This window comes from Doryrhamphus excisus, linkage group LG12 (genome assembly GCF_037039965.1).
Source record: "Doryrhamphus excisus strain RoL-2023G ecotype Guam linkage group LG12, RoL_Dexc_Guam_v1.1, whole genome shotgun sequence".
NCBI classification, from domain to species: Eukaryota; Metazoa; Chordata; class Actinopteri; order Syngnathiformes; family Syngnathidae; genus Doryrhamphus; species Doryrhamphus excisus.
Window position 1 is genome coordinate 20,122,750 of NC_136368.1, and position 27,755 is coordinate 20,150,504.

At 40.0% G+C, this 27,755-nt stretch overlaps 1 protein-coding gene and 1 long non-coding RNA gene across 2 annotated transcripts in view; both read right to left on the minus strand.

Moving 5' to 3' along the window:
- Nucleotides 1-419: 419 nt before the first annotated feature.
- Nucleotides 420-5,037, minus strand: pcdh8.1 (protocadherin 8, tandem duplication 1). The gene is made up of 4 exons (XM_058082336.2): nt 2,224-5,037; nt 2,070-2,137; nt 1,812-1,945; nt 420-860 (listed from the first exon to the last, which is right to left on the minus strand). The coding sequence occupies exons 1-4, from the start codon at nt 4,582-4,584 to the stop codon at nt 529-531; spliced, it is 2,895 nt and encodes a 964-aa protein (XP_057938319.2). The 5' UTR covers nt 4,585-5,037; the 3' UTR covers nt 420-528.
- A 1,687-nt stretch (nt 5,038-6,724) lies between these two features.
- Nucleotides 6,725-27,755, minus strand: part of LOC144901574 (uncharacterized) — a 50,659-nt gene continuing 29,628 nt past the window's right edge. The window contains exon 5 of the long non-coding RNA XR_013629628.1: nt 6,725-6,995. This is a non-coding gene — a long non-coding RNA (uncharacterized LOC144901574). The remainder of the gene's footprint in view (nt 6,996-27,755) is intronic.

Here is a 27,755-nt window from a genome sequence, read left to right on the forward strand (position 1 = left end):
TTTTCCTTATTCTGTACCACAGGTTAGTACAAAGTAGAGATAATTTATATTTTAACGGCTGTAAAGAGTTTAAAAAAATGCTCGAGTAAACAGCTGACTGCTAAATGTTTGTTACAAAATGTGTTGTAGAGCATTTGAACATAAGCGAAATGGCTAATGCTAGCTAGCTTTAATGTACAGTTAATAACATGAAGCAGGCTAATTAAAAAATGTGAAATGTGTCTGGAAACAAATTGGTAATTGTTGATGTAATCATCTTATGATTTCTGAAGTGTTGTTATTTTTGAGAGGAAGAATAAATCCTGAGGGTGAATATACGTCAAATCATCGTGGATTGTCGTCCTTATTCTGTACCCCCTTCTAATGCACACTTGAGGTGTTCAGGTGCACTTGTAATTGTGAGTGTCAGGCTCTAATTATTTTTCTTTTTTTTCACGTACCCCCAACACAACTGGGAACCTAGGTCTTCAACAATGCTATAAACCAATACTGGTTGTCTTTTTACAAATATTTACATGAGGTTGCACTTTAAAACATAGTGGCAACCTCTAACTCTGTGGCTACCGTAACAATATTTGGACTCTGCTTCTGGATGGGTGGCTCATTGTGAGACTGGGGGAGGTAAGGCGGGAGGGTTCTTCCAGAGAAGGTCTGTAAGGTGCCTCGTGTTTTTTGTGGATTGGTACCGTAAGAAGAGTCCTTCCAGGAGTGGCTATAACGGTGCATATCATTGAAAAGTGTTGCCGGGGAGAAGCCGTTGGCGTACGCCAAGTCTCGGGGGGTCCTGAAGCACTGCGGCGGTATCGCACAGTAGGTTCCTTGGCAATCTCCCGCTAAACTGTTAGCAGTGCTGGATGAACCTAAAGTAAGGCAGGAAAATAAGGATGAAATTGGGTCTTAAACAGTATGTGTTATGTACTGTACACATCATTAGGGCCTAATGAGTTGTAGTCCAAAGGTTCTGCCTTTACAAAAGTGTCAGTGCTCACTTTTGATTGACATTTTTTTACAGCAAAGCTGCTTTGTTCCTGTCATATGTAATTAATACATACTGTTTAATTATTACTACATGAGAGGGACACAATATTAGACAACACATAATGTAATGAAGTCATGTAATTGAAGTAATGTATGTGTTTGATTTATAAACATATGAGACATCTTGTCTCTTATTCCTTCTTTTGTTTAATTGTATTATATTATAATTAAAAAATATTATATATATAAAATAATTTTATGATATTATATTATTTTATTATATTATTTTATTACATTATCATTAATATTGTATTATTATTTCAAATACTATATTTTGAAAATATTTATATTTTCAATGGATACCCTTACATTCCTATATTATTATTTGAAATTTAAAGTAAAAAATATTTCAATAGTTTTTTCCATAAATGTTTTGTAAGTATGTATTATTTTTCAGTAAATATTTACTGTGAATACTGTAAAAATGTGTGTTTATTTTGTAAAATTTGAATCATCTTAAATAATAATTACATTAAAGTAATATGTAGATTAAACTAAGTATTTTGCCTTTTATGAATTTTATTTAATATAAACTATTAGTAAATATTAAAATATAATTAGATTCATTGTATTATTCCTGTTATTTTCATTCTTACCAAAACCAAATAATTTTCATAATTATATTTCATTTGATTTAATATTCTAACTATAAAAATATATTGAAATAAAAATTATACACTATTTAATTTTTTTTTATTGAGCCGAATCATTTTTAACTTTTAATAACTTTGCTCAGGCAGACGAAAAAGTAGTTAAAAAAAAAAAGGACTTACTCTTCTGTTTGGGGTGAAAGGTGCTGAAGCTCCTCTTGCCTCCATCTCCACTGATGTCAGAGTCAGAATCATTGAAGTCACTGTCCCCTTTGCCGCTGTCCTTCACGCTCAGTTGGTCCGTGTTGCCGATGCCACTGCAATTCCCAATCAGCACATAGAAGCAGCATGAGCCACCAGTGTAACACATTAGCTTGATTATTGATGACCTCCCTCCCCAATAGAAGCTCGCTGCACATTTTGGATGGTAGTCTCTCTTACCTCACTTGCAAGCAGTATTTGTCGCCTTGCCATGCTGATGTTTGGAAAAACTTTGAGGGCAGGAACATCTAAAAAAAAAAAAAACAAACAAAAAGGTGAGCTGAAGTTTGAGGTGCAGAACTTGTGATTTTGAAAAAAAAAAAATGGAACCCACCTTTGACTCAGAGTCGCTGCTCCTCTCTTCATACAAGCAGGAGTCATCTAGACTAGAGGCCGTCCTCTCCAGGAAGAAACCCCTCTGACCAGTGTAAATGTTGCCATGCGGTGACCCCATGGGCGGCCTACTCTCAAATAAATTGTGATGTGCCTCTCTTTTGGAGATTCCTGCGCTGCTGCGTCCCACTCTGCACTTCACAGCGACGGCAACAATGGCGACCAGCAACAGAGCGCACCCCCCGCTGAGCACGATGATGACAACCAGCGACCCGTCCAGCCCTGCCATGATGCCTTCTTCGTTGTCGCCTGAATGTAAGAACACCACCGCCTGGTCCTCTGAGGGCTCCGTGTCGGTGACCACGAAGCGGATCGTGGCGCTGCTGGAGAGCGGCGAGCGTCCGTGGTCGCTCACGGCCACGACAAGGTCCAATGTGTCCCCGATTTGGGCCACCAGCCACTGCTTGAGTGCGATCTCTCCTGTGTCTTTGTTGATGGTGAAAAGCTTGTGGTCGCCTTGAAGCATGTGGTACGACAGGTCGCCATTCACACCGTCGTCCATATCTTCAGCAGAGAGACGCAAAGCCAGATACGACGAAGGGGCGTTCAAGGGCAGTGGAATGTCAGCAGAGTCATTAAAAAGTATCGGGAAAGTGAAATAGGGGTAGTTGTCGTTCTGGTCTACGACCCGGATCTTGATTGTTGAGGTGCTGGATAGCGAGGGGACACCTTTGTCTTCAGCTTGGATGACCAGCTCCACTTCCTGGATGCTCTCATAATCAAAAGACCTCACGGTGTACAAAGAACCTGTTTGTGCGTCCACGGAGACATAGGTGGACACGGGTGACCCTCCTGGTACTTCAGAGTCTAGAAGCTTATACGAGACTTTGCCGTTCTTGCCCACATCGGGATCACGAGCCACAACGGTGGTGACGTAAGAGCCGGGGATGTTGTTCTCGATGACGGACACTTCATACACCGACTTACTGAACAGAGGGGCGTTGTCGTTTTCATCAGTGACTCTGATAGTGTACTGTCTCACTGTTTTAAAAGGAGGGTTACCCAAATCCTCTGCAACAACAGTCAGGTTGTACTCAGGGATCCTCTCTCGGTCCAAAGTGGACGTGGTGACTATCATGAAGGTCTCGCCGTAGGCTTGCTGCAGGGTGAAATGCTCGTGGCCGAGGAGACTGACGCGCACGTATCCATTGGAGCCGGAGTCCCTGTCTGCGGTGCTGATGAGAGCGACGAAGCTCTCTGCTGCAGCCGCCTCGGTAATGTAGGCCACGGCGTCGGCGCTGGGGGTCATGGGCTTGATGCTGATCTCGGGCGCGTTGTCGTTAACATCTAAAACCTCGATGGAGATCTTACAGCTTGACGATGCGGGTCTGGCGCCTAAATCTGACGCCTTGACAAGGAGCTCGTAGGACCGTCTCCTTTCGAAGTCCACCCGGGTTCTAAGGGTCACGTCCCCTGTGTGTGGATCGATGTGGAAGACGCGAGCTGCTTCTGGTGAGATGGAGTCAAACGCATACATCACCTCGCCATTTATGCCCTCATCCGGATCAAAGGCGTGCACTCTGACCACCCGGTGGCCCACTGGAGAGTCCTCGTTGAGCTCCACCTTCAGGGAGCCGTGCTCAAAAGTAGGCCCGTTGTCGTTGAAGTCCAGGACCTTGATTCGAACCGTCATCGATCCAGACCTAGCAGGCACGCCTCCATCGGTGGCGGTCACCTCCACAACATAGGAGTCCTCCATCTCCCGGTCCAGCTCTCTCACCAGTACCAGCTCTGCGATCTTAAGCCCGTCTTCTCTCTGCCGCATCTCCACGATGAAGTGGCTGCTGGGGGAGATGTTGTAGCTTTGGATGTAATTCTCACCCACGTCCGGGTCCACGGCGATGGGCATCGGGAAGCGGGCGTCCAGAGGCTCGTTCTCCATGATCTCCAAGCTGGTGTCGTTGCGTGCGAACATGGGCGCATGGTCATTGATGTCCCGCACTTCGATCTCCACATGGATGAGCTGGTATTTGTCTCTGGAGAGAGCAACCACGTCGAAGGTGAGGAAACACCGCGGGGAGCCGTCGGGACACAGCAGCTCCCGGTCGATGAGCTCGGCCACACTCAGCAGCCCGTCGGCCTCCCTCATGTGCACCACGGAGGAGTTATTCTCCTGCATGAAGCGGAAGGAGGTGTCGTGTCCATCAGCTGGGTCAATCTTCAGATCTCTGGACAGGTTGCCTATTTCTGTCCCCGGTGAATCCTCTTCATAGGTGAAATATCTTGTGGTGGTGCACTGGACCGTGCAAATAAATAAAGCAACCAAAAAGCAGCAGCAGCAGCGAGGCAGAAGTTTTGCCATTTTTGCACAATCCTTGTTTAAAAAGTTCTGCCTGTGGAAGTCATTAATGAGCAGGGCTGAGCTTGTGTCCTGTCAGAATGAATCAGTGGCAGCTTCAACTTTGCAGGCCGTCTATAAACTGGAGCTTATGCTAATGAGCCCAGCCATCCACCAATGGCTGGCGACGACAGCGCACCAAAAGGGAGGACTTTTGTCTGGGTGACAAACTGTTGTTGATTCTTTACAGGGCAAATGGCTTAGTAGTGGCTCTTTTATGACACTGTATACATAATAAACTCTAACATTTCAGTATATCAGAGCTTTAATATTTGGAGTTGATGTTAGATATACTTTTTTAATTTGGGGGTGAAAAGAGAAATAGCTTTCTTTTTCTCATTCTCTCTGTCATGCATTCTCCATTCAAATCTGCAAAAAGTTCATATTAATCAAAAATCACAATTTAAATAAACTGAAAAGACACAATGCAACCGGCAAACAACATTTTTAAGTAGAACTTTTAAGAAAATTTTAAGTTAACTATAATTATACCAATTCATTATTTTGAGCATTCCGATTTACAGTGTCTTAAGTTGTATGTAAACTATGTTTTTTAAGTTAATCTTACTTAATATAGCCGTAGTTCAATTTAATAAAAACATATTAGTTCAAAGTACTCAAAATGTTAAATGAACTTAAGTTATTAGAACGTTTTTAAGAACTTTTAATATGCATAACGTCATTTATTTAAGTTTTTTGAACATTCGGGTTTACAGTGTCGTCTAAAAACTATGAATCTGCACATAAAAGTATGCATGAAAAAGAAGAAGTACACACCAGTAATTTCAGCTGAAAGAAATACATTTAAACAGGATTTTCTGGTGATGAGAAGATTAAAACTGATTTATTTCAAGTACTGAAAACAATGTAAATGGGATGCAGTAATGAGTATCTATCTATAGAATTTGTCTGCCATAAAATGTCTAAAGTAGGTGGACACAACATTAGGCACACCAAGAGTAATGGTAATGGTAATGGTAATGGTAATGGTAATGGTAATGGTTTAATTTCATTTGAACATGCATCAGATTACAATTGAATGCATCACATAATCAGTTCCCAGTTCCACATGTCCAAAAGGAGTAGGAAGAAGCAAAGCTTATTAAATCCTACCCCTCCATCTGGTACTTTTACAATCAGTAACTGTTACATTTGTTCACTTCCTGCTTTCCATAATACAGTTTAATTTTTTTTTTTTTTTTTTTATAATTTTTTTGTCCCGTCCGAAGTACGAGGTGATATGACCATAATGGGTACCATAGTAAGTGTCAATATAGTGATATGTATAGCACATCATGACTGGTTAAATTTTTAATTTTTAATTTTTAATTTTTTTTAAATAATGCACCTCGTACCGAAGTATGAGGTGATATGACCATACAATGACATAATCATTGAGTTGAATCCAAATTTTTTTTAAATATCATAAGTCTAAATTAATTAAGTGTAGAACTACACTGCTGTCTCTTAAAAGTGAGGTATAAAAACCGAGCATTAGTCATGATGATATTGGGCATATTGACACGGTGAGTGGGATCAGCATACTTCCATGATCTATTGTTTTATAGCGAGGCTGCGATGCCAATACACACTGACCCAACCGCTGATGGCCTGGCAGCCAGCCATCAAAAAGGCAGCAACCGACTGCCAAAGAAGCTTTCAGGTCAAATCATCAATGATGGGATGTAAAAGTACAGTCGCATGACAGTTTTTTTGGACTGCTGTATAACCTTTTATTTGGCCTGGATGGTATATTGGCGAGGGGCGGGCAATTGGACACACACACACAATTTGGAAAGACAAATACAGTTCTTCAAAGTCAGTGCAAAGCAATTATGATAGAAACAATCTCGTTCGGTGTCAGATTGTTGCCATTATAAAACCTAGCACTGGCAATGTGTATTGTTATTTTAGCTAGTGATGAGTGTTGCAGGGTACACAAGTGGTTAGCACGCAGACCCAGGTTCAATTCCACTCTCGGCCATATCTGTGTGGAGTTTGCATTTTTTTTCCAGTTTCCTGCCACATTCCAAAAACAGAATTTTTGTTTGTTTGTTTGTTTCAGGGGCTGCACTCGGCGGTCGAGTGGTTAGCACGCAGGCCTCACAGCTAGGAAACCCGAGTTCAATCCCACCCTCGGCCAGTTTGCATGTTCTCCCCGTACATGCGTGGGTTTTCTCCAGGTACTCCGGTTTCCTCCCACATTCCGAAAACATGCTATGTTAGTTAGCGACTCCAAATTGTCCATAGGTATGAATGTGAGTGTGAATGGTTGTTTTTCTATATGTATCCTGTGATTGGCTGGCCACCAGTCCAGGGTGTACGCCGCCTCTCGCCCGAAGACAGCTGGGATAGGCTCCAGCACCCCCACGACCCTAGTGAGGATAAGCGGTAGAAAATTAATGAATGAATGTTGCAATAGGTTCCATTTCCTGCTCTATGGTTATCGTCACATTTGTCCTTTTTTTCTACTAATAGACCAGCAAAAATAATAATATTACTGTTAATAATGTATGTATGTATTTTGCACATTAAAAAAATTGTACATATGCTCCTGGCTACTTGGGAAAAAGCAAAAATAGAAACACTCACTTTCAAGTCGCTTTATTCTGTAATATTGCTCATTTTGATATTTTGTATATACAGAATGCACACAGGGTTGCACGGTGTTCAAGTGGTTAGCGTGCAGACCTCACAGCTAGGAGACCCAAGTTCAATCCCACCCTCGACCATCTCTGTGTGGAGTTTGCATGTTCTCCCCGCGCATGCGTGGGTTTTTCCGGGTACTCCGATTTCCTCCCACATTCCAAAAACATGCTAGGTTAATTAGCGACTCCAAATTGTGCATAGGTATGAATGTGAGTGTGAATGGTTGTTTGTCTATATGTGCAGAAAATCAATGAATGAGTGTTGCAATAGGTTCCATTTCCTGCTCTATGGTTATCGTCGCATTTGTCCTTTTTTCTACTAATAGACCAGCAATAATAATAATATTACTGTTAATAATGTATGTATGTATTTTGCACATAATTTTTTTTTTTACATATGCCCCTGGCTACTCGGGAAAAAGCAAAAATAAAAACACCCACAAGTCACTTTATTCTGTAATATTGCTTATTTTGTATATACACAATGTACACACACATATGTATTGAAATGATAAGTTAAATGATAAGTTATGTTTGAATATGGTTTTGGGTGATTAAAATACGGTCACCTATTCACATCCTCCCCTGTTAACAATCAGTGCATATCCTGCTATCACCCCAAGCAGCTACAATCAATAGAGCTCGATCATAATCTCAACAAGTTATAAACCAAAACAACAAAGAAGCTTTAAAAGCTTAGTTACAGATAAAAAAAAATCACATCTTGACATTCATAAAGAGTCCAGCCTCTTTTTTTTTTCTTCTGCGCCACTCATATCGTTCTGTGCAAACAGAGCAAAGTATAAAGGATGAGCAGCCTTTTTAGACAGCAGGGGAGGAATTCTAATGCTCTCCAGCCTTCAGTGTGTTGCTGCAGAAAAACACAGTGTTTACCAGCCCCCGTGATCAATACACAATTTTATAAATCTGCAATTAATTTAGCCTGTTTCAAACAATAGTTCTAAGCAAGGGGTGATTTGGAGGTGAGGTGTCAGCCAGTGAGTGACGTGCCACCCCCCCCTTCCCAACACACACTCACATATCAACACAAAGAGCATGAGTCAAGCAGACTTTTGTCAAGCATATGGATGATTAGTCGGTGCTGATTAAAAGGCAGAGGCAGGCCCCTTCAAAAGGCTCCTTGACGCCTTCGCAAACGTTGCCTTTAAATCTGTCTGAGCCTCCTCCCCCGGCAGTGCAGCACAAGGTGTTAAAAAGCACACAATAAAAAGATAGGGGGGGGGGGGGCACGGCAGACAGCAGAGGATATCTGTGATAACACGGTGTCATACATGCTGATTATATACCACATGTGAACATTTCATTGACTTCTTTTAGGAAATATATGAAAAAATCACCCATTTGCAGAACAGAAAAACAATTTTTTAATATAAAAACTGACCTTTTTTGTATTGTAATGTCATTTTGTAATTAAATACACAGATAAATTAAACATATTAAACATATTAGCTAAAAATGTCATCTAATACTTCTCTACAAGAGAGGAGAAATATGATCTCAGGGAAGAAGTACATTTGAAACACTTCTATGCTAGGACTACGTTAAAAAGCCATAGCATTTCAGTATGTGGAATCAAACTATGGAATGGATTGAGTAAGGAAATCAAACAATGCACAACGATGAGCCAATTTAAGAAACAATACAAGCAGTTGATGTTTGCTAAATACAAGGATGAAGAGTCTTGAACCAGTCATGATGTGCTATATATATCACTATATTGACACTTACTATGGTACCCATTATGGCATTGGATGCTCATATCACCTCCTACTTCGGTACGTGATGAAAATTTAAAATTTAAAATTTAAAATTTAAAATTTAAAATTTAAAATTTAAAATTTAAAATTTAAAATTTAAAATTTAAAATTTAAAATTTAAAATTTAAAATTTAAAATTTAAAATTTAAAATTTAAAATTTAAAATTTAAAATTTAAAATTTAAAATTTGATGGTCATATCACCTCGTACTTCGGACAGGACAAAAAAATTACAAAATTAAAAAAAAACCTGAAACTGTATTATGGAAAGCAGGAAGTGAACAAATGTAACAGTTACTGATTGTAAAACTACCCTCATGTCCTTCTTCACTACATCCATAAATCTCCTCTTTGGTCTTCCTTCACGGTCTTTGGTCTTCTAATATATTCCTCAGGACATGTCCGAACCATCTCAGTCTTCCCTCTCTAATGTACTCCTTCCTGATCCTATCCATCATGGTCACTCCCAATGACAATCTCAGTATCCTCATCTTTGCTACCATCAGTTCTCCGCTACCCCCAAGTCACAATAAAGTTCTAAAAGAAGGCTATTGTGCCGACAGAGAGCCCTGTAATCGACATGGTGCGCATGCGCTAATTACGCTAAAAATGTTAACGTAATTAATTAAATCAATAAATTACTGCTGTTCACAGTCTATTTTGGATCGCCCTACATATAAGTGAAAGAGCGCTGAGATTCCTGGTTATCTAGCGTGTCTTGAAATAGTCATTGTCGGATCGTTTTTGGTGTGCGGCAAAGTTTAATGTTAGCACTACCGCTACAGGGAGGCCCGCTACTACAGTTGGCAATAGACCCAAAAAAGTAAGCGATGAGCGGTCACCATGGCAACGATAGTTACGCTTTACATACACGCTGATTTTGAAGCTGCTGTTTGAGATTGAAATTACCGCACGTCGTCGCTTTAAATCAAGCGTTCGGCAGGTTGGATGATGAAGGACTATTTTGAAAGCACTGCTATCAAATGCGCTTCGTAATCAGGAGAGGACATATTTGGACACGGAGTCAATGTATATATCACTACAGGAAATGACTTGCTGCCTAACCATTATCCTTCTATATTATTTCTACATGCAGATCTCTCACTCGGGCTGAACATAAAGTATGAACCTTGGAAGTGACTTCTACCATTAAGGAGACAGCAGCACAACCCCATGCTGGCTGACTGGCTGGCTGACTGGCTGACTGGCTGACTGGCTGGGTGGGTGTTAAAAATCCTTGATTTGATGGCTATGACGAGTCTGCGGATAACTAACTGAATTATTAGCTAAATTAGTTGTTTGCCACTAAGAGGATTCAGAATTTAATCTGATCAAAAGGCTAACGCACAAATCACCAGAGTAAAAACAGCAGCTTTAGATGTAAACAACATAAAAACACTCAACACTCAGCTGCCCCTGAGTCTTAATTCTTTATCTTAATGTTTTTGTTCTTGTAGGTGGACAATAGACACAAGAGGGACTGTAAATCTTGTCCAAAGTCAGAGACTTTGACCGTGCAAACATTCATTCATTATGAGGGTACTCAGGGTATTCGGGGTACACCCTTGATTGGTGGCCAGCCAATCACAGGGCACATATAGACAAACAACCATTCACACTCACATTCATACCTATGGACAATTTGGAGTGGCTAATTAACCTAGCATGTTTTTTGGAATGTGGGAGGAAACCGGAGTACCCGGAGAAAACCCACGCATGCACGGGGAGAACATGGAAACTCCACACAGAGATGGCCGAAGGTGGGATTGAACTCGGGTCTCCTAGCTGTGAGGTCTATGCGCTAACCACTCGACCGCCGTGCAGCCGAGAACCCGTTGATTACCTTCTAAATACATTTTTTAACATTATTAGAGTCCTCTAGCCTTTAAATAACACCCCTATAGTCACCTTTACACTCATTCATTCATTCATTTTCTACCGCTTGTTGTCACAAGGGTCGCGTATGGTGCTGGAGCCTATCCCAGCTGTCTTGGGGCGAGAGGCGGGGTACACCGGGCACATATAGACAAACAACCATTCACACTCACATTCATACCTATGGACAATTTGGAGTCGCTAATTAAGCTAGCATGTTTTTGGAATGTGGGAGGAAACCGGAGAAAACCCACGCATGCACGAGGAGAACATGCAAACTCCACACAGAGATGGCCGAGGGTGGAATTGAACCCTGGTCTCCTAGCTGTGAGGTCTGCGCGCTAACCACTCGACCACCGTGCCGCTCTAGTTCAATTTAATCAAAACATATTAGTTAAAAGTACTCAAAATGTTCAATGAACTTGACGTAATTAAGTTATTAGAACGTTTTTAAGAACTTTGAGTTTGCATAACTTCATTTATTTAAGTACTTTGAACATTCTGGTTTACAGTGTGGGGTTTTACCGGAGAGGAGACAAGAAAATGGACCAGTTACTCGAAATGAGTATCTGGCACGATGTGCTTTGACAGTGGAAAAGCGTCAATAGAGAATCATCAGGTCAAGGCAAGCCAAGTAGGTACCACGGACGCCGCTAAAAGAGGTTATTTGTTCATTTCTTGGCCTGGGTGAGTGGCTGACATCCACATTAAAAAGAACCAGCTTACACGGAGAGTGTTTTCCCTGCTCAGTTCACCACAACAAGGTCACCGGAGGTCCGGGCGCAAACCGATCCCGGAGTGATACCTGTTTGCCACTTAAGTCATGTGATTAACGCAGATCACGGCTCGATTAAGACGTTTGTGGTGACAGTAAGAACCTTACATCGGATGAACGGCTTGGCCCATCTGTTCTCTTACTGAGGTGATTTTAATTAAACGGTAAGAATATGGTTAATCTTAATCTTTCCACTATAATTAGGATGATGGTTAGAAATTAGCCTGTCGGGTTTTTTTTCTGAAGGCCAAATACTGCGACCTTCACATCCTCCTCCTCACTCACTCACTCATTCACTCGCCAGGCAGGCAGCAGCAGCAAGGGAGGGAAAGCATTTGTTTGGAAGCAGTAATCCTGGCATATGCCACAGGGAGCAAATGTCTCACAAACCCACCTTTTGGAGAACAGCCCACCATGTCACACCTACTGCCAGCAAATTGTCACCCAGTTTTATATTTCCCTTCGCAGATTCCAGGGCAATTCTTACAGAAAATGTGTTTTTTTTTCTTTCTTACTGACTGCACTGATGGCTTTCTTCTTCTGCCGTCTTTAAAATGTTCTGCTATTCATCATGCAGGCTGGGAATATGCAAGTTTAATATGTGGCTTGTTCAAGTTTTAAGTCATGAATTTTACATTAGTAAATGTATCACCAATTAAGCAGCAAAACTATGCACGATATAAAATAAAAAAAAAAAAAAACGCATGAAATGTTATATAATGTAAGTCATGGAAATGATGAAAATGTGCCCCCTTGTTGTGGTACCTTTAGACAAGTGCCTTCAACTAGAAGAACAGCATTAGCGCGGCGATATTCATCTGTTCCAAAAGGTCTGTCTAAAATATAATCATGCAAAAACTGACAGAATTATACTTTTACAAGCAGAAAATATTTATAAAGGACGAAGGAAATTGATAAACGAACATTAAACAAAAAAAAGAGACTTGCGGTGTAACTGTAATAGTTAGAAAAGAACTACCGAGTCAACTGCTGATGACCAGGTGTGAGTGACATCCATGATGACCATCCATTTTCTATACCACTTATCCTTAGTAGAGTCGCGAATATGCTGGAGCCTATCCCAGCTGTCTGGTCTGGTGGCCAGCCAATCACAGGGCACATATATTCAAACAACCATTCACACTCACATTCATATCTATGGATAATTTGGAGTGGCCAATTAACCTAGCATGTTTTTGGAATGTGGGAGGAAACCGGGATCGGGAAAAAAATCTGATACCAATATCGACCGATATCACATTTCTATGCTAACATCGGGCCGATAATTATTATTAATTTTAATTTTAATTTTAATTTTAATTTTAATTTTAATTTTAATTTTAATTTTAATTTTAATTTTAATTTTAATTTTAATTTTAATTTTAATTTTAATTTTAATTTTAATTTTAATCGTCGTGTTTCTGGTGGCTTGCATAGGATTTGCATAGAAAAGCGATGCACAAAATGACATTTTCCAACTCTTAATTTCCGATACTGATATCAGCCGATACCAATATGTGTAACAGACCTGTGGTATGTATTGTATACAGCATTTTTTAAAATATTGTTTTTCATGATCGGTAAAAAAACCATCTGATACCAATATCGACTGATATCACATTTTCATGCTAACATTGGGCCGATAATTATTTGTAGGTAGTACTATATTATTACAAGAATAGTGTGACTAAATGGAGCAAATTAAAATTAAAATTAAAATTAAAATTAAAATTAAAATTAAAATTAAAATTAAAATTAAAATTAAAATTAAAATTAAAATTAAAATTAAAATTAAAATTTTGAAAATGGCCACAGAGAAAAGAGTTTCTATTTTTATTTTTATTTTTATTTTTATTTTTATTTTTATTTTTATTTTTATTTTTATTTTTATTTTTATTTTTATTTTTATTTTTATTTTTATTTTTATTTTTATTTTTATTTTTATTTTTATTTTTATTTTTATTTTTATTTTTATTTTTATTGTGTTTCTGGTGGCGTATTCAAGATGTTATTTGCATAGGAAAGCGATGCAAAGCAAATGACCTAAAACTGAAACACACACTTCCGTCTGTGCTGATGATGACAACACACAGACAAATAAGGAGATGTTTATAGCATCATTGGCATCGCCTGCTGTTACCGGTCGTAGATGAAGATGCAGATGAAGACATTTCCTTCCATAAGATGTCTTTACTCTAAATGTGATCATCATAACATGACGAGGAAAGCTGCCACGTCTTAATCTGACATCACATAACGCTGTTTAAATACTTCAACAAGAGCTGTGTGTTTTGCCTCTGATCTCCGAGGACCACCTTACCTTTTTTGTGCATTTAATCAAATATTCTGCCTTTGAAACATTTATGCACACAGCCTGCAGCTGAGCAGCAGCATCACAACAACCTTGAAGACAGCTTGCTGCGTGCACTCGGCCGCCGTTTATTCAATTTGGATTTAGCCTCTTTGCACATGCAGCAAACTTCCAGAGGGGCGCTTTCGGGTCACCCCCTTATCAATTTCAGCGTCTCACTTTGACCTCGCATGCACGAATAAACCGCGGGTGTACGTGTCAGCGTTCGGCCCCCCTGAGAGGGTCACGCTGAGGGTTTAATCTCGGCCATTTGGGGTGTCTGAAAGGCAGATAAAATGAGATTATCCCGTGCTTGCTGCCGGCCCCGGGTGAGACAAGAGTGTGGAAGTATTTGAAGGAGGGGGGGGGGGGGCAGCAGCTGCCAAGGTGCAGAACTGACTGGTGGTCTCTGTTGCATTTGGCACCTCCTGCGGCGCTACAGACCCTTCCCCACTCATCCACACAACGCCTTCCACTGATTACAACTGGCCAAATGTTTCACATATTGGTCCTAATCACACTTAGCATGGAGTCACAATATGTTCTTAAATGCTTCTTTGGGACAAATAAATCACATTGCGGGTCTTGATGTTATTAGGCCTAATTGTTGTGGCTTCCTGTTGACAACCCCTCCTGTTCGAGGTCCTTCCTGTCTTTACTGCACAGCTTGAAGTGGTGCTGTTTCCACATCAGGAACAACTTTGTTTGTACCATACTGTTACAGAAAACAGGCTGTTTTTTTATACCTGTTCAATTATAAGACTTTCGGAAAATGGGTCTTCAAGTAATATTAGCATCCCAAAAATGGTTTAATATGCATGTCAGGCCCGTATGGAGTCGCTTTTAATGGTAGTTTCTATTGTGGAAGTTAATTTTCTGGTCTATAAGGACTGGACTTTCTGGACTATAATTTACATTAATTTTGATGCTAATTTTTGGTCCGGAAAATGTAGAATTCTGGGAAAAATTATATGTTTTGAAATGTGGAAAATAACCTTTTGAAGTACAAGTCGCACAAGGCCAAAAATGCATAATTAGGTAGAAAAAAAATACATGGTTAAAAACAATAATAAAAACAATAATACACAATAAGAAAATGACACAATAATATATAATATAGCATTATTTTGCGAAAACGTGAATGATTCCTTCAAAAGGGATGCGCATTTATTTAAAAAAAAAAATTTCCCTCTTTATTTCGAACATGAAAAACATCCAAAGCACAACAAACCAACCAAAATCAATACAAATAAAAATACCTATGTATATATAAACGTGCATATGTTCGAAAGGGAGTGGGAAGAAGTCAAGACTTATCTAGTCCCACCCCCCCAACCACCCAGATTCCAACCTCATCCCAACAAAAAAAAACAAAAAAAATTTTTTGGTCTTTTATTAAATTTTACATTTTAAATTTTAAATTTTAAATTTAAAAGTTTAAAATTTAAAAGTTTAAAGTTTAAAATTTAAAAGTTTAAAATTTAAAAGTTTAAAATTTAAAATTTAAAATTTAAAATTTAAAATTTAAAATTTAAAATTTAAAATTTAAAATTTAAAATTTTACATTTTACATTTTACAATTCTACATTAAAAAATTAAAATTAAAATTAAAATTAAAATTAAAATTAAAATTAAAATTAAAATTAAAATTAAAATTAAAATTAAAATTAAAATTAAAATTAAAATTAAAATTAAAATTTATATGAATTAATTAAATGTTTAAAAAAATGTATGTCTAATTTTATTTTATTCACAGAAAACTAGATTTAGAAGACTTATTCCATTTACAACAGGTTTCCTTGTTCCTTGCGTGAATATTTGTACATATTTTTCCTGCAAGTTTTTCTCGACTTCATCAAAATTGTACGACCTTCAAGGTGTTCGACGATGTACTTCCACAAGGTTATTCATGGCGTTTTTGCCAAGCAGCACAAGCAGTTGGTGTACAAATTTGTAGTGTTACGGCATGGTCAACGACTAGCCTGGCATGCATATCATTTTTCAGTTTTCTGATGTTCTTGCAGTGGATCTGTATGTGAAATCTTTCCAAAAAGAAAAAAAAGCAGTCATTTTACCTGTAAATGTACACTTAATAAGGTATATTTGTAAAGCAATGATCAATTATGGACATGAATGCATAATTTATGAAAAAAAAATCACAAAGTTTCTTTTATGATAAATTAATTAGTCTATTAGGACCGAGCATGAATAATACAGACTTTCCTTGTAATTAGATCTCCACGGACTCCGCACATGTTTTAAACAAATCCAGAACATTAATATGGAAGGTGTGTAAATATGTTTCCTAGCCTTCCAAACATGAGGCCCACAAAAAAGCCCGAGTCTATTAAGACATTTTAGGAAGAACCTATTTTGTTGTTTGAATCTCACAAAAGCCGAGCAGGATCAAAAGAGGCATTAGTATTCAGAGACAAATCACGTTTGGCTCAGGTTCCTCCACTCCACTCCACTCCACTCCCAGCATTCCCCACTGTGCAAATAACACTGCAACAACAACACTCGGCTTGCCGCACTCACTCATGTTTACACATTTCCAAACACGTTTTGACCGCAAATGAAGAATACATTCAGGTAACATAAATGCGCTTTTCACAGACGGGAAAAAAACGGCGGATATGGAAGCAGGTTTTGGGAAGTGAGAGCATATTTATTCTAAATATGGCGTCACCCGCCTGGAGGTTTTTTTGGGATCAGAACCAGGGAGTAGAGTGCCATCTACAGGTTGAAGCTTTTCTATATCAGATGATACAGGAACAACAACAATGGCGGCGTTTTTATCTCAAATGCATTTTCAGCATAAAATAAAAAAAAAATGCACTTCCTTCCTGTTAAGTGCGGCTTTGTACTTCCTGCCTCTCCGGCTTTCCGGCTTTCAATACAATTAAGATGACCACTTCCCATTTCATGCCTCATATTGAATTTCCCCGCCTGCGGCGTGCATGAATGAGGGCTACCCAAAAGATCAGCTGACCCCCGTGCATTAACCTCCACTGATATTCCGCCCGAGTGATGATTGCACGCACATATTTGACTTGACAGATCCCTAACCGACTTTCACTTTGATTTTCATTTTCCAACTCAGTGCCTGAACTGCGGGCGCCTTGCAAGTATCAAAGTTGCCTTGGGTTGACTGCAGACAGGGGGTGTGGGTGCCTATGCCGCCCACATTAAGGGGGGCCATGTTGGCAGTTATTATATCAGGTGAGGCTTCGCTCGCCTGTCTGGCATGGGAATAATTGCATTCGCACATGGACAGTTATATTATTCAAAGCAGGGAAGATGAAGTATAGACATTTTGTGTGTGTGTGTGTGTGTGTGTGTGTGTGTGTGATCGTAAAATGTGTGTGTGGATGTCACTGTTAATTTGTGCCTGTTCAAGCACCGGGCCGCTCCACTTCTCCACTTTGAATATATTTCACATCTTCATATTGTCATTCTACAATGTCACTGTCCTTGAAGCAATTTCCCCTCAGCCATTATCTGATGGCTGAGGACGGTTTCCCATTGGCAGGGCCCTTGAAGGAGCTGGCGACTAACAAAAAAAAGAAATAAATAAAAATGGGAGGACCGGCTCCACACTGAGAGACATTCTGCCCCAGTCATGGCGGTCCAAAGCAGTCTGGTCGATGGAAGTGGCTCTCTTTTTTTTTTTTTTTTGGCTTCAAGCTGCGTGAGCATGTTGTCTAATCCCGTTAGGCCAGGAGATGGCAACATTGAGGTGGGAGAGAAATGCTCTTCCTCGTTTGGCTCAGAGCAGAGACAGCATGTAAAGATCTGTCTGGGTCTTGGCAATTTGGAGGAGGGGAGGAAAATGGTGTTTCATTTAAACTCGATGGTCCTTTAGACTGCAATAAATGTTTCACCTTATGGACTCGTGTAAACCAATTACGCTGAATAAGTGCATGACACTAAAGTTGACAGATTTTAGCATATAATGGGGACTTTCAAAAATCCCAAAATGTGTAAACCGGGAGAGCTTCTAATCCGATTGTCTCTCGTTTGTTTGCATGTGTTGGATTGGTTGTTTTCCGTGTAATGCATGCAATATAAACACAACGGGGCAGCAATAAAGAGCAGCAATAAAACATAGTAACTGTTTAAAAACTACATTTTATTTTGCTTGCTTTGCTATTATATTTTTTGGATATTTTTGCTCTACTGTATTTGCTATTTGTACCTTATTTTATTTTATTATTTTATTTTACTATACAACCTTAATTAGTTCCATTCCATTATTTTCTTGAACCCTGCATGCCGTCGTGTTTTTCAAATCTGTAAGCTGCTGGATGATGAATAAAGTATCTAACCATCCATCCATCCATCTACCTTATTTTCTTGAACCCTGCATGTCCCCGTGTTTTCCAAATCTGTAAGCTGCTGGATGATGAATAAAGTATCTATCTATCTATCCATCCATCCATCCATCATCCATCCATCCATCCATCCATCCATCCATCTACCTTATTTTCTTGAACCCTGCATGTCCCTGTGTTTTCCAAATTTGTAAGCTGCTGGATGATGAATAAAGTATCTATCTATCCATCCATCCATCCATCCATCCATCCATCCACCTTATCTACTTGAACCCTGCATGTCCCCGTGTTTTCCAAATCTGTAAGCTGCTGGATGATGAATAAAGTATCTATCCATCCATCCATCCATCCATCATCCATCCATCTACCTTATTTTCTTGAACCCTGCATGTCCCCTTGTTTTCCAAATCTGTAAGCTGCTGGATGATGAATAAAGTATCTATCCATCCATCCAGCCTATCCCAGCTGTCTTCGGGCGAGAGGCGGGGTACACCCTGGACTGGTGGCCAGCCAATCACAGGGCACATATAGACAAACAACCATTCACACTCACATTCATACCTATGGACAATTTGGAGTCGCTAATTAACCTAGCATGTTTTTGGAATGTGGGAGGAAACCGGAGTACCCGGAGAAAACCCACGCATGCACGGGGAGAACATGCAAACTCCACACAGAGATAGCCGAGGGTGGAATTGAACCCTGGAACTTTGACATCAAAACATCAAAAAGTGAGGCTAAGCAGGTAAACATCAAGGTTCCTCCTGAATCTGATTTTATCAAATGTTCCAAAGTCTGAAGATCGGATCAGGAGATCCCTACTGCAAACGCTAACTAAACTGCAATAAAGTGACCACAAGTATTTTTTTAATGTGTATTTTAAAAAAAAAAACATAATCCTGAGTTTGTTTTGAAATGTTTTCAAGCTCCAAAGTGCGGTAGACATGTAAAAAAAACAGTTTTTATCCATTTTGAGTATCAAACATTGAGTAAACGGCCCCCTAATGAGCACATGTTCATGAATTATTTTGATGGTGCTTCATGGAGATGCTCTTATTGTGGTATATCTTAACACACAAGTGTCTCCAATTAGGAATATAAAATCACAAAAGAGGCACTGAGGAGGACGCCCGGGGTGCGTGAGCGCTTGTGTGTGCGTGCACGAGCGCATGAGTGGAGCAGGGAGATAGATTCATGTCGGGCGGAGGGGGTGTCAGCTCGGAGGCTGTTTTGTTTCCTTCAGCCTAGTGAGCGCAAAGGAGGGTGACGAGGGGGTAGGAGGGGTGGATGTGGAGTCGGTTGAGTTCAGGGATTCAAATCTGGCCGCCGAGTCCTGTGGTGCACAGAATGTTTGGAGTGCGCTTTGTGACAGTGGACTCCATTAGGCGCCCAGACTCAGGGTAGGCCGCCATTGTGCCAGCAAGCGACGAGGTTAATCAGATCCCAGCTCCATTATGGACGCCGCTAAAAGGGGATCTATGAATAGAATACTGTAAGCTCTCGTTAAAGAACAAACAAAAAAAAACGGAATCTCAGCCCTGCGTTTTACAGAGCAAAACATAATAAAAGAATAGCGTTGATGTGCATTTGAAAGGCTTCCGTATACTCCAAAGCAAAAAAAAACGAAACAAATGAGTCGTTGTTTTCATTCATCCTAGATATTAATTATCCGCGATTAAGAAATTCTGCTTCCCTGCGTCTGCTTTGTTTGTTTTAAATGGCAGATTAGCTTAATTGATTTTTGAAAATTTTCATGTGGTGTGCTGATGACATCTGTTTACTGCAGGGGTCTCAAACTCAATTTACTTGGGGCCCACTGGAGCTAGGGTCTGGGCAAGGCTGGGCTGCATCAGGTTTTCCAAATAAAAAAAAACGCATTTATTAAAAACAGAAAAATAAAAACTCTGATAAAACATTCCGCTGTTCTCAAAATTTCTTAATTTTTATTTTTCTGCACAAAATAAGTAAAAAAAATAAATAAACAAATCAAGAATAAAGAAAATCAATCAGTAATAAATAAATATAATAATAATAATAAAAATAAAACGGCAAATAATAAAAACTTAAGAAACCACATATAGTTATTGGGTAGACAAATTATTTTTTTCAGATTAAAATGAACAAAGCATTATTAGAGCCCTGTAGACATGACAAAACACGACTATAGTCACATTTATACTCTTTTTATTTACAACATATTGCGCAACTGCAGGGTCTTGAGACACATGCTAACTCAAACTAGAGAGCTAGCGACCTAAACGGTAGCCTTCAAGTTATTTCCTTTAAACTTAAATAGCCAAAAACTTACCACTTCCACACACATAAGGAGGATAACTATTAACAGTTATTTAACCTTTAACATGAACATGAATCAAACGTAATATTTTTTTCTGGGTACATGATACCATACAGCATCCATATCAAACTTGCGCGAGCCGCACTAACATTAAACTTTCATATCAAGGCGGGGGCCTTGATATGACATGCTAATTAACCTAGCATGTTTTTGGAATGTGGGAGGAACCGAACATAAACATTCCATAAAAATTAAATATTATTTATGTCTTAATTGTTTATGCCTTATATGTATTATTTTCTGTTATGTTTACGATAAATGTGTGTAAAAGTGACTATAGGGGTGTTATTTCATGTTGAGAGGTCTCTAATAATGTTCATTCATTCATTTTCTACCGCTTATCTTCACGAGGGTGGCGGGGGGTACTGGAGCCTATCCCAGCTGTCTTGGGGCGAGAGGCGGGGTACACCTATGGACAATTTGGAGTTGCTAATTAACCTAGCATGTTTTTGGAATGTGGGAGGAACCGAACATAAACATTCCAAAAAAATTAAATATTATTTATGTCTTAATTGTTTATGCCTTATATGTATTATTTTCTGTTATGTTTACTATAAATGTGTGTAAAAGTGACTATAGGGGTGTTATTTCATGTCGAGAGGTCTCTAATAATGTTCATTCATTTTCTACCGCTTATCCTCACGAGGGTGGCGGGGGTGCTGGAGCCTATCCCAGCTGTCTTTAGGCGAGAGGCAGGGTACACCCTGGACTGGTGGCCAGCCAATCACAGGGCACATATAGACAAACAACCATTCACACTCACATTCATACCTATGGACAATTTGGAGTGGCTAATTAACCTAGCATGTTTTTGGAATGTGGGAGGAAACCGGAGTACCCGGAGAAAACCCACAGAACATGCAAACTCCACACAGAGATGGCCGAGGGTGGAATCGAACCCTGGTCCTCCTAGCTGTGAGGTCTGCACGCTAACCACTCGTCCTCTGTACTTATCATCTAATATATTTCATTCATGCTATGTTATTGCAGCAAATACTGAATTAACTAGTCCCAAGTTCAATACTTTGCACTTTACTCTGCTGTCATACGGATGTTTGTGCCACATACAAATATGCAACTTTCCAAATTTGGTTTTTAAAATGTGGGAGGAAACCGAGTACGCAAAAGAGATCCATGCACAGGAAGAACGTGCAAGTGTTTTTGGAAATGATTTATCATGATCATTTTTTTGCATGAGAAATCGTGGAATTTGAAGATGGGACGTGTTGACTTTCTGTAAGAGTAAACAACATGCTTTGTTCCTCGCTGCGATGCTCTGCTGGGAGTTCAACTCAAAAGCGAGGCACGGGCATGCACACACAAACGCACTCAGCTGTAAATCTTTTAGATGAGGAGGCTGGCAAAAAGGCTGCTTGTTGATTTAAAGTCAGCGTACTTGCATGTAAACCAAGGGTGGAATCCAATCAGTCACAATCCCGCACGGAAGATTGCCCCGGACACACCTCTATTAGCCCGTGTTTTATTTCTGCTTTCTAACTTTTTATAGCTCACTCTCGTCTTCTTTGATTTTTTTTTTTCGTGTATAATAGCGAGGCACTTTAAAATACAATTTCCAAAAGAGGACAATAAATACAAGGGCATTATGAGGGCTGCAAAACATAATGCGCTAGCATGTGTTGAGCAAACGGCGAAGATGATAAGATGCGACTGCAAACATTAAAAAGGATATTCGGCCGTCAAAACAACACAACGCTAACTTTGATTTAGGGAGCAATAAACACAAGCGTAATAGCACGGTACACATTTCACACAATCTGAGGGAAATCTAATTTCTGCATGGAAAAGACGGGCGAGCTTAAAATTCGAAACAACAAAGCCCCTCTACGGGAGGAAATGTGTTAACACACGAGACAGTCCAATTCGCGGCAAAGAGGTTTTTAAGTACTGAAGATGAAGTGAGATGGAAAATCTCATTTCCATAACAGAACAGAGGAAACAGTCTGGCAGAAGGTGTGTGCGCCCTTTTTTTTTTCCTGTTGAATTATCAGAGTAATCATAGTTGAGATGGAGCCAGGGCGGAAGACTAAAGGGGAGTATAAAGGTTCCGTGTGAATGTGTGTGTGTGTGTTGGTGATGGTGGTGGGGGGTGTCGAAACCTATTTCTCCAAACACATACAAATGAACTTGAACACACACACACACACACACACACACACAGATAAACACAAAGATGCAGGGATGCACAAACAGGGCTCAGTCTCAGAGGAGCAGACCGCAAGCACATTATGCAAACAGAGGCTTCTCGCGTATGCCGCCGAACGTGCCTGCATGTTGGCGAGAGAAATTAGGCTGATTAAAACTCCGGAAGAGAAAGATGGGAAGGGGGGGGGGGGGACTACAAACTCTTAGCCGAATCTCCTAGGGGCTAATTAGTATGTTGAATCTTGAGCCAAAAAACACTGTGTTTAACAAATCTACAAATGTAGACATGTTTTGTTTGTCGTTTCTTGTTAAAAAAAAAAGTGTGTGTGTGTGTGTGTGGGGGGGAGGGGGGGTGTTGGACACGGTAAGGTTTGATATGCAAAACAATCAGCGGCAGAGACAAGTGACAGCAGCAGGAATGTGTTATGCATGTTGCCGTCATGACATTTGTTCTCTGCATGCAATCAAGTTTATTTGCTTTGTACTCCGTCTGAATGTGTGATGTGACAACAGTGACAATCATATTCAGCACAGGAAAAAAACTGTGGATGAATGGGACACAAATACTGCAAGAAATACGGGAACAATACTATCCAAATTGTCCATAGGTATGAATGTGAGTGTGAATAGTTGTTTGTCTATATGTGCCCTGGGATTGGCTGGCCACCAGTCCAGGGTGTACCCCGCCTCTGGCCCAAAGACAGCTGGAATAGGCTCCAGCACCCCCGCAACCCTCGTGAGGAAAAGCAGTAGAAAATGAATGAATGAATGAAAAAAATTTAAAATTTTTTAAATTTTTTTTAAAAAAAAGCAGGAAGTGAACAAATGAGACAGTTAGATTGTAGCTATTACATTTGTTCACTTCCTGCTTTCCTAATATAGTTTAAGGTTTTTTTGTCATTGTATATCAATTAGTTTAATTAGTTTTAAGTTTCTTTATTTTTGTATTTATGTAATTTTTAAAAATATTTAAAAATTTTTTTTAAAAAATTAAATTTAAAAAAAATAATTAAATTTTTTTTTAATCTTTTAATTTTTTTAAATTTTTTAAAAATTTTTAAATTTTTTAAATTACAAATGTAACAGTTACAATCTTACTGTTTCATTTGTTCACTTCCTGCTTTCCTAATATAGTTTAAGGGTTTTTTTTTGTCATTGTATGTCAATGGTCATTGTATGGTCATATCACCTCGTACTTTGGGACGTGACAAAAAAAAAAAAAAAACTATATTAGGAAAGCAGGAAGTGAACAAATGTAACAGTTACTGATTGTAAAAGTACCAGATGGAGGGGTAGGATTTAGTAAGCTTTGCTTCTTCCTACTCCTTTTGGACATGTGGAACTGTGAACTGATTATGTGATGCATTCAATTGTAATGTGATGCATGTTCAAATGAAATCAAACCATTACCATTACCATTACTTTAATAACCTGTGCACGGCTCTTTGGGTTCACCTTAGAGCAGGCAAATTCAAAACAGCCCCCCTGCTCGAGAATGTATCATTTATACTCTTTTGACTTTTTCATGCACCTCCTATCAGCCCAGTCCGACAGCTCCAATGAATATATTCAACAACACAGCCAGACAGCGAACAGCAGGATATCCGTTTTACGTTTCCGGTTCTAACCTAATATTTTAATCACCTTTCTGCAGCACAGACTAATCAATCGGTAAAGATAATCAAACGCAACAATTGAAAGACTCGGGACCAAGACGACATGTATTACAATATCTATATATTATTTGTAAAACTTGCCGTAATTGCACTGCAACACAAATGGTGAGTGTAGCACGAGTGGAAACATCCATGCATATTTTAGTGCCGTCATGCTACTGCTAGCCTGGGAGGCTGCTTTTGTATTTCTTGGTCCAATCTGATGTTGTGACTGATTTCATTGGTTGTCTCGGTTGTTCGCTGCAAAATACAACACTAGCAGAACACGGAACACGGCCTGACCTTCGCAATGAGCTCCATAGCAAATCCAGCAGGTCACAGAAGTACAATAGATCCACGCAGGAAACCACCCGAGAACGGTGAAAAACTGCCAGTAATTATGTACATCTGTCTACTTAATTCACAGGTGTCAAAGTCATGGTCCGGGGGCCAGATGTGGTACGCCACGTCAATTTATGTGGCCTGCAAAAGCCTGGCGATAATTCATTAATTCATTCATTTTCTAACGCTTATCCTCACGAGGGTTGCGGGGCTTGCTGGAGCCTATCCCAGCTGTCCTCGGCCAGCCAATCACAGGGCACATATAGACAAACAACCATTCACACTCACATTCATACCTATGGACAATTAACCTAGCATGTTAACCTAGCAAGTACCCGGAGAAAACCGACGCATGCACAGGGAGAACATGCAAACTCCACACAGAGATGGTCGAGGGTGGAATTGAACTCGGGTCCCCGAGCTGTGTGGCCTTGCCGCTAACCACTGGCACACAGGGCAGCCCGCAAGGAGATATTGTACGTTAAAATAATCACTTCATCTTTTTTGCAAATTGTTATTGTGTACATCTCTGTGTGGAGTTTGCACGTTCTCCCCGTGCATGCGTGGGTTTTCTACGGGTACTCCGGTTTCCTCCCACATTCCAAAAACATGCTATGTTAATTAGCCACTCCAAATTATCCATAGGTATGAATGTGAGTGTGAATGGTTGTTTGTCTATATGTGCCCTGTGATTGGCTGGATAAGGATAAGCAGTATAAAATGAATGAATGAATGTAATTGTGTAGCATATTGTATGCTAACCGTAGAATGCATGCACATGGTAGCAATATGGTGGTGTAAAGAATAATATTTATAACAACCGTATATATGAATTATTACCAACTTAGAGCGAATTAGATGTGTTTTCATGAAAAAAAAAAATAGAATAATATTTTGACCAGTAACCCACAAAGTTGCAGGGTCATGAATGCTGCATGGCAAATATGCAGGGACCCACTGTACTCGTGTACAAGTACTTGTGTGCAGTGGCTTGAGGACAAAGTGTCCAAGGCTGCTATGATCAAATATTAAAATAGCCATAGTGTGGATGTGTGCTGTGGCATACAGTATATATCTTATTCTAACAATATGTGGTAATAGGGCCTTAAAGGAACAGTTTTATTTGAGTGTTATACTAGCTAGTAATAAAAGAAAATCACTTTTATGTATTTCCCGTGGTGACACTGTATCACTTATTTTTAGTGCTTTACTATCAACGTGTACTGCTGCACCAGCGCTTTATGTTGTGTTAGCATTTCTGTGCTTCTTGTTTATTTGAAGACAGTGTTACAACACATATTCTTCGGGGTCTAAGAGTACATGTATTCATATTTTCCAGTACACAGGCCTCAGATTCAGTCGAAATTCCCATGCGGTGCCGAAGCAGTCAGGCAAGGTGAAATATTTACCACAGCGGCGGCAATCCAGACATGCAGGGCACCCCCACAAGCCCAAGGAGTGGACATTAGCACCACCATGAAAGGCGAGGTGTGGAAGCGTGTAAAACAATTCCACAAGTGTGCAGCCCAGCCTTTAACTAGCAGAAGTCATTACTAGCGATGGTGTGAAGAAGACGCGGCCCGGGGACACTCGTTCTCGTCGCTTGGAAACACTTCGCCTTCCAGGTGAAATCCGTAAAACAAAGTGGACAGCCTTCTGGGGAATTTTGCCACAGCTGCTCATATTTCATAGGCCCGTGGCACATTGGAGAAATAAACAAAACAAAAAAAACCTGCAAAAATGATGATATTCATTCATTCATTCATTCTTTTTCTACCGCTTTTCCTCACCAGGGTCGCGGGGGTATGCTGGAGCCTATCCCAGCCAACTTTGGGCGAGAGGCGGGGTACACCCTGGACTGGTGGCCAGCCAATCACAGGGCACATATAGACAAACAACCATTCACACTCACATTCATACCTATGGACAATTTGGAGTCGCTAATTAACCTAGCATGTTTTTGGAATGTAGGAGGAAACCGGAGTACCCGGAGAAAACCCACGCATGCACGGGGAGAACATGCAAACTTCACACAGAGATGCCCGAAGGTGGAATCGAACTTAGGTCTCCTCGCTGTGTCCTAACCACTTTTCACCGTGCAACCCCCATTTACATACTCTTGAAATCCAATTTTTTATTGTTCATAGAGTTCATATTGGGGCTGCACGATGACGAGTGGTTAGCGGCAAGGTCACACCAAGCTAGGAGACCCGAGTTCAATTCCACGCTGTGTGGAGTTGCATGTTTTCTCCGGGTACTCCGGTTTCCTCCCACATTCCAAAAACATGCTAGGTTAATTAGCGACTCCAAATTGTCCATAGGTATGAATGTGAGTGTGAATGGTTGTTTGTCTATATGTGCCCTGTGATTGGCTGGCCACCAGTCCAGACAGCTGGGATAGGCTCCAGCACCCCCCTCTGCGACCCTCGTGAGGATAAGCGGTAGAAAATGAATGATAGAATGAATATAATTCATATTGTTTTTGCAGCTGGTCTACCCAGCATGCCTTGTGGGCATTTTGAATAGTGTTAACGTGTTTGTTTCGTCGCCAAATTTTCCCAGCAAGATCGGATGCACACCGGGGAAGACGTATGCTTCGTGTACAGTGACATCACAACGCAAATAAAACAACACGCGCATCATACAAATATCACGTGCGAGCCCTAAATGAAAAAAAATGTCCCTAATGAACCTGCAGCCCTGCCACCAGGAATCCCCCCCACACAGGAGCAGGCTTTAAAATATTAAAAACCCCACCGCGCTTAAAAACTATTTAGAAGATTATAATATGCAGTGGAGTGGAAATAAGAGGCAGTGACAGTTAGACAGGGGTACAGCATAAAAGTAAATTATTTCACAT